The sequence below is a fragment of the Pseudophryne corroboree genome, chromosome 3 (genome assembly GCF_028390025.1).
Source record: "Pseudophryne corroboree isolate aPseCor3 chromosome 3, aPseCor3.hap2, whole genome shotgun sequence".
Classification (NCBI taxonomy): Eukaryota; Metazoa; Chordata; class Amphibia; order Anura; family Myobatrachidae; genus Pseudophryne; species Pseudophryne corroboree.
In genome coordinates this window covers 803,448,324-803,456,367 of record NC_086446.1, presented here as the reverse complement: position 1 = coordinate 803,456,367, position 8,044 = coordinate 803,448,324, and the positions used below count along the sequence as shown (strand labels likewise).

At 44.7% G+C, this 8,044-nt stretch overlaps 1 protein-coding gene across 1 annotated transcript; it reads right to left on the bottom strand.

The window, feature by feature from the left end:
• Positions 1-402: 402 nt before the first annotated feature.
• LOC135057450 (pancreatic lipase-related protein 2-like) lies at positions 403-7,770 on the bottom strand. Its single transcript, XM_063963343.1, has 5 exons — positions 7,603-7,770; positions 3,741-3,867; positions 1,757-1,868; positions 1,511-1,678; positions 403-488 (listed from the first exon to the last, which is right to left on the bottom strand). Exons 1-5 carry the CDS (start codon positions 7,768-7,770, stop codon positions 425-427), a joined length of 639 nt encoding a protein of 212 aa, XP_063819413.1. The 3' UTR covers positions 403-424.
• Positions 7,771-8,044: the final 274 nt, after the last annotated feature.

Genomic DNA, 8,044 nt, shown 5'->3' with positions numbered 1-8,044 from the left:
CAGTGGGGGAGTTGGGGGGGTGGGGGTGCTTGGTCATCCGAAGAGGTCCAAGAGGAAAAATAATAAACCTCAATCTCTATAAAATTTTAACCTTGGAGAGAGAAAACCAAAGGATAGAAGGTGGTGGTCACCCAGAGGGAATGGGGAAAGGGTAATTAGTGACCATCTGAATTGGTTCCTTTGCATCTGAATTGGTTCCTTTGATTAAGAGGATGAAACTTCTAGAGAACTCGGCAATGCTGCCAGACCCAACTGATGATGATTATGAGCCTCACATTTTACATGTGTATTATATATGTAACATGTGAAACTTTATATTACAGACTCACGGTTACTAATAAGTCAATCAATAACAGGCAAGAAACAAACATTTGAAATCACTGTATTTATTAGCATTTCCATATTATATATAAGGGAGTGATGTCTAACAAGCTTTCAGAGTCTGCCTGATGTCTTCTTTTATTGGGTTACTGCCGCAGAAGGTGTATCTGCAGAGACAGAAAGAATGACATATCTGACAATGTTTATCACAGGATAAAAACAGATCAAAAACATTCACAGTGTGAAAGATTAAGTTAATAAACCCCATCTACACGGAAAGCTAGGGAGGAATCTCACAGAGGGCAATTACCAGACACGTTAATTACCAGACACGTTATTACCATGTTTTCAGTGATGCAGTATAACTTTCAATTTAAGTCTGCTACTCTTGACAGTGGAGTGCGCTACTACTTCAGACTCCATGTTGCCACTCCTCCAGGGAAGCTTCATTCACCGGACCAAGATGGCCGCTGAGGCTTCTACTGAGCATGTGTTAGAATACCACATTGGAAGGCAGTAGTTTGCCACTGATCTCAAGTGAGATCTTAGCTTGCCTATCATTTTAGACAGTGTTCCAGTATCCTGCGCCACTACCTGTCAGTGGTGTAGCTACCAAAGGTGCGGGGATACAGCTGCTGTGAGGCCAACAAAGGTCTAGTTACGCCCCTGCTCCCCATTAACTACATACACCCACCGGGTGGTGTGCTGTGTGACACCCCACTCTACTCAAGCTCCGCTCATTATAACAGTGAGTACGGCTGTACCTGACTTATTGTCATTAAACCCACTCCACTGGTTACATAACTGGGCTCTGCACAGGTGTAAGGCATCGGCTGGTGTGTACAGGAACCCTGCTACACCCTCAGGCCTGATTTCCAACAAGTACTAGGTAAATGCTATAGAAGTGTACAGTAATAGTGAAGCAACTTCCAAATCCCTTAATCCATTCAATTTCTCCGGCTATTATTTGTGATAACCATCCAGCAGTTGGTAGGACACATTTATGGTGTTAAGGTACAATCACCATAAAGTGTTCTAGGGAAAAGCCATCACAACAGAGCAAACTGAGGAAGTCCACATACAGTCCAACGTGTAGACCACACCCAGGACACTATTGTTCCTGATAGGACTTTCCCCATTTCCCCTTATCTGCTACAATCTGTATAAGCGATGCACACAGGCTACATACATTCTGCCATTGGGTCCATACTGGATTGACACAAATGAAGCCGTCAGCGTTGGATGAAAAAAGGAGACCATGTGTTTGTGCCAGACGAAGGTCACTTTCTTGACTGGATAGATGTCCTTCTCCACATCGATGAAGGCCGTGTATGAGATGCCAGAGTGAATCAGTCCACTGGGAAAATGAGAGAACAAAGATTTTGTAGTACAAGTCCAGACCTTGTCAAACAGACATCTGAGTGGTGGGACTTACCTATGTATCTTATGCTGACAACTGCATCCATTACTCCCACAGAGAGAGATGGTGAATGAGCCCATAGCAAATGTTGTGCCGGCAATTGTAACAGATACACGGTACCTCCAACCTGTACATAGGACACAAGAATAGTACAATAAGCATCTCCTGTTCCCATAGATAAAGTCTACCCCCACCCATGTGACTTCAGTGACTGTCGGGATGTGCTGGAATGCTGAAAATACAGAAACCAGGCCCTCACAGCACGCCTGATACCCATAGCACTGGAGAGGTGATGCCATCAAGCCCTAGTGCCCAGTGTTGCGTGGAACATAAGATTTGTTTGACATGGGGGGAGATCATGTCAAACAAATCTTATTGACTTTTTTGATTGTGTGACTAAAGTGATGGATAAAGGTGGAGCCATGGATATAGCTTATCTAGACTTTAGTAAGGCTTTTGACACAGTTCCACATCGCAGACTGCTAAATAAACTTGAAAGTTTGGGATTGGATATTAGGATTATTGAATGGTTAAGATCTTGGTTGAAGGATAGAAAACAGAGAGTTGTGGTAAATGGAGTGCATTCACAGGAGGGAAATGTTACCAGTGGAGTACCCCAGGGATCTGTACTTGGACCAGTGCTTTTTAATATCTTTATTGGTGACATTGCAAATGACATTAAAGGGAAAGTATGCCTTTTTGCAGATGACACAAAGGTATGCAACAGGGTAGACACACCAGGTGGGGTAAAACAAATGACTGAGGATCTAGGTAGACTAGATGAATGGTCAAGAGTCTGGCAATTACAGTTTAATGCCAAAAAATTCAAAATCATGCACTTGGGTCTCAAAAATCCTAAAGCTAAATACAGTATTAATGGCACTATACTGGAAACTACTGAGGAGGAAAGAGATCTAGGAGTTACTATTTCAGATGACTTAAAGGCAGGTAAGCAATGTAACAAGGCAATGAGGAAGGATAGTCAGATGCTTGGCTGCATTGGGAGAGGAATCAGCAGCAGAAAGAAAGAAGTAATAATGCCACTGTATAGGTCATTGGTACGGCCTCATCTAGAATACTGTATTCAGTTCTGGAGGCCATATCTTCAAAAGGATATTAATACATTAGAAACTGTACAAAGGAGGGCAACTAAAATGGTGCATGGCCTACATCACAAAACATACCCAGAAAGACTAAGAAATCTCAATATGTATAGTTTGGAGCAGAGAAGGGAAAGGGGGGACATGATAGAAACTTTCAAATATATCAAGGGTTTTAACAAAGTCCAGGAGGGAAACATTCTCCAAATGAAGAGAAGCAATAGGACACGAGGACATGCACTGAGACTGGAGGGGGGGAGGTTCAGGGGAAATTTGCGGAAAAATTATTTCACAGAAAGGGTAGTGGACAAGTGGAATAGCCTCCCATCAGAGGTGGTAGAGGCTAAGACAGTAGAGCAATTTAAACATGCATGGGATAGACATAAGGATATCCTTACAAAGAAATAAGGATCAAATAAGGTTAGAGATAAAAATAAGGGGCATACTAGATGGGCCAAGTGGTTCTTATCTGCCGACAAATTCTATGTTTCTATGTTTCTATGTTACCCTTCCACCAGCATGAACAGTCCTCAGCGTCATACAGTCACAATTATGGTGGGCAGAAGAGCTGACAATGAATTCACTTCATAGAGGCACATACAGTATTGTGGGAGGAAGCCCTGAGTGAGCAACATCAACCAGGATTTTCTTGGTCAGGCAACCAGCTGGAGAGGACTTAAGATGGAGGGGGTTTGATCAACATCCCCCTGGCAACTACTCTACCGCGTGTTTTTGTATAGGGTGAAGAACCCCTGTGTGGTCACACTACTGCCTGTCATAACCCCCCCCCTCATTAATATATCTCAAGTCATTTCAGGGATGCTACAACACTTGGGTGTAGTCCACATTGACATTGGCCACCAGTTGTTCCTCCCATGTTTTCTTCATGTACAACATACGAGAAAAGTTCTTAGGATATCCAGTGTTCAGGTAAAACTTCTGGCTGGTGTTTGAGTCTCTGACATAAAGGTCTGCGTAGTATCCCATCATCGCGCAACTTCCATTGGAGCACGGGAACCCAGCACCCTGAGAGGAAAGGAGAGGAGTATAAACTATTCACAAGTCTACATGCTAAGGTCATGGACTCCAGTACCCTAATATCAGCACTGTTTTATTATAATAAAGAAAATAGTACAGTACACAAGGAACATTATATGTAATACTCAGAGTATGAAGAAAGAGAATAGAGTGGAAGCCGCGCTTGCGGTTGGTAAAGTTTGTACAGCGCTATCTGGCACAGGCCATGGTTCCTCAGCAGAAGAAGACCGGTCCTGTTTTCACCCATCCAGCAGCAATAGCACTATTTACTATGCCTGATCATAAGCCGTAGATGTTACTTCTATGTGTAGGTGGGAGGATGAAGGAATCACTGTAGGTAAATGACCATGACAGGAACTAATTGCTGCACTAGGTGCCAAAATTCCAGTTTGTGCTAGAGATGAGCGGTTTCATTTTTACGACCCCCCCCCCCCCCCCCGTATTTATGGTATCCGAGTGCTCCAGAGTCCCGTCCACCACACTCTATCCCAGAACGAGGAAAAAGTCATTTTCCCAGAGTTGGATCCCGCGTGTTTTGGACTTCATATAAAAGTTTCTCCATTGTAGTCGGGCTCCATTTGACAGTGGAGAGTGGATGAAGAGGATGTACAGTAGTACGGGGATGGAGCTTTGTATAAACCCATAACACTCCATTTAGCACAAAATCATGGTCTTCTTCTTCTTCTCCTTCTCATTTTTCCCACTGTTTTAAATGTAACCCCTTGTGCCGTGCTGTCATTATGCAGGCAAAGCTTGGCAATTACCAATTTCACTGGACAAGACTCTATGAAGTCTATGTACTAACCCTTAGAGAGAGAGATAAAGTGGATGGAGCTAAAGTACCAACCAATCAGTTACTAACTGTTCTTTTTCAAACCCAGCCTGTAACATGACACTTAGGAGCTGATTGGCTGGTACTTTGGGATACATTTACTAAGCAGTGGTAAGAGTGAAGAAGTGAGCCAGTGGAGATATTTCCCCATCAACCAATCAGCACTGAAGTAACATCTATAATTTGCATACTATAAATTGATACAGAGCTGCTGATTGGTTGATGGGGACATTTCTCCACTGTCTCACTTCTCCACTCTTATCACTGCTTAGTAAATGTACCCCTTTATCTCTTACATAGACCCCAACGGTAACAAATAATACTTTTCCCAGCATGCACTGAACTGAAAAACGATGTGCCAAAAGGGGGAGGAGCCAAAATGACACAAAAGAATGGGGAGAGGAGTCTGTAGCATAGAGATGTCCATCAATGGTCACCATCGATGTTACCATTGATGGTCTACCTTAATGGTATAAAACCATCTGCAAGGGATCCCATTGGGTGGTCCAGTACCATCGATGATGGGGAAACCATCTGGCCGATGGTTTATGCTGGGTGGCCTTGCCCTGTGATGGGCGGCCCCAGCATGCAATCAAAAGGAAGGCAAATTCTGCTACTTAGCAGCATCTGCTATCCTTACTGAATGGGGTCCTGAGTGCTGAGGAATCCTGCACTGGAGGTGACAAGTGCTCAGCCATGTATGTGAATCAGATTCGGGCTTGGAAAATGGGGGCACCCCAAATAGTTAGACAACCCCATGTTTTTAGGTGTCAGGTCACTGTGTCTGGGGGAGGGGTGTAAGACATATGTGACTGCAGCCCTGTAGCATTAGTGATGTGCTGGCCCTGACACAGATGACAATGTATCCGTGAAGCAGTCTCACCACATGGCATCCAGGAGTACAACGCTGACTGGTGGGAGAGGGGGGGATGCCCAGATGCCAGGAAGATGGGAACGGTAGGAGAGGTCTGGGGTCAAGGCTGTGACACTGGCACAGAGAACTTGTAATAGAATCCCAGCTGCGTTGTTCTGGTGCTAATATCCGTAGAAGACCCGGGCTGTGAGTACCCCGGGAGAACTGCGGTGAGGACCCCTGCTGGAAGTACAGGGGGCCGCAGGCAGTAAAAGAAGACCCTACAGGATCCCTTAGATGGTGCTTAGTCTCTGCTCAAGGCTGGGGTGAGAAAAGGGTAGATGCTAGATTCAAGTGGCCTAAGAGACCTTTTACGTCAAGGGGAGGAACCACAACACAAGGGGAGGAGCCACAACACAAGGGGGAGGAGCTAGGTCAGCGGGATAGTTCCTCTACTATCCACGCCATCAACTATTACCTTTAGTAACCCGGTGGCGAGTGAAGCGTGCCATCGAGCCTGCAGCGTCAGCGTGGCGAGCGAAGCTCGCGAGGTTACATTTTGGGTACCCTGTTCGGCCGTGGCTCCTCCCCCTGGTGATATAGCTCCGCCCCTGGTAACATCAGAGGTCCCTTACCCCACTCCGATTTAGAACCAACCGTAAGAAAAGGGGGATTTGTAAGCTCTGTACCCTTAGGAGAGAGGCCACCTAGAGCTGTTTAACGTGCATACCGTAGTCTGCCTGTACATCTGCCAGTGCACTACAAGTACCACAATAGCCTGCATGCATCAAACTTTCCTCACTTGCTGTTTATCTTGCACAGACTGCCTGTTGTTACATTTGCCAGTGAACTACAAGTACCACAATAACCTGTTACAAGTCCATTGGAACATTAGGGCAAAGAAAGGATATTAAGGATTAAACAGTCTCAAGACGGCCTTATTGCCTAAATGCTTTTGTATAAATGTGTCAGATATTCGGTGGGGTCCGTTTCACATGCTTGTGTTATGTGTTAGGAAATAGTTTTTATTCTTTTAATCACGCTCAGAATCTGTAATTGCAACAAAAATCAGCAAGTGAATGGCTCATTCATTTTAATGAACTGAAAACCTGTTTTCAAAGAAAAATGTTGTTGGTCGTTGTGCCTGAGGGGAGACGTCTTCTCTGATCATACACCGGACCTTGTATTGTAAGTAATCACACATCTAGACTACAGAAACGGGCAACAGTTTAGGAATAGTACATTATCACCGTTATCTGGATCATTTGTAGAATCCAAGACTCCTCTTCCAGTGAGTAAAACGTCAAGAGACCTCCAGCTCCAGCTACACTAACATATGTACAGTGCATCCGGAAAATATTCACAGCGCTTCACTTTTTCCACATTTTGTTATGTTACAGCCTTATTCAAAAATGGAATAAATTATTTTTTTTCCCTCAAAATTCTACACACAATACCCCATAATGACAAAGTGAAAAAAGTTTTTTTTTAGATTATTGCATCTTGTTTCCACTGATCATCTTTGAGATGTTCCTACAGTTTAACTGGAGTCCACCTGTGGTATATTCAGTTGATTGGACATGATTTGGAAAGGCACACACCTGTCTATATAATTTCCCACACTCAACAGTGCATGTCTGAGCACAAACCAAGCATGAAGTCAAAGGAATTGTCTGTAGACCACCGAGACAGGGTTGCCTTGAGGCACAAATCTGGGGAAGGGTACAGAAAAATATCTGCTGCTTTGAAGGTCCCAATGAGCACAGTGGCCTCCATCATCCGTAAATGGAAGAAGTTCGGAACCACCAGGACTCTTCCTAGAGCTGGCCGGCTGTCTAAACTGAGCAATCGGGGGAGAAGGGCCTTAGTCACGGAGGTGACCAAGAACCCGATGGTCACTCTGTCAGAGTTACAGCATGCGGAGAGAGGAGAACCCTCCAGAAGAACAACCATCTCTGTAGCAATCCACCAATCAGGCCTGTATGGTAGAGTGGCCAGACGGAAGCCACTCCTTAGTAAAAAGCACATGGCAGCCCACCTGGAGTTTGCCAAAATGCACCTGAAGAACTCTCAGATCATGAGTAACTAAATTCTCAAGTCTGATGAGACAAAGATTGAACTTTTTGTCCTCAATGCCAGACATCATGTTTGGAGGAAACCGGGCACTGCTCATCACCAGGCCAATACCATCCCTACAGTGAAGCATGGTGGTGGCAGCATCATGCTGTGGGGATGTTTTTCAGTGGCAGGAACTGGAGATCAGTCAGGATAGAGGGAAAGATGAATGCAGCAATGTACAGAGACATCCTGGATGAAAACCTGCTCCAGAGCGCTCTTGACCTCAGATTGGGGCGACGGTTCATCTTTCAGCAGGACAATGACTCTAAGCACACAGCCAAGATATCAAATGAGTGGCTTCAGGACAACTCTGAGAATGTCTTTGAGTGGCGCAGCCAGAGCCCAGACTTGAATCCAATTGA

Coding starts and splice junctions, on each gene's coding strand:
- LOC135057450 (XM_063963343.1), bottom strand. CDS start 7,770: ATGCTTCACTGTAGGGATGGTATTGGCCTGGTGATGAGCAGTGCCCGG. Junction 3,868..7,602: donor TGCATTTTGGCAAACTCCAG/GTGGGCTGCCAT, acceptor CTTTCCTCTCAG/GGTGCTGGGTTCCCGTGCTC. Junction 1,869..3,740: donor ATATCCTAAGAACTTTTCTC/GTATGTTGTACA, acceptor TCCTATGTACAG/GTTGGAGGTACCGTGTATCT.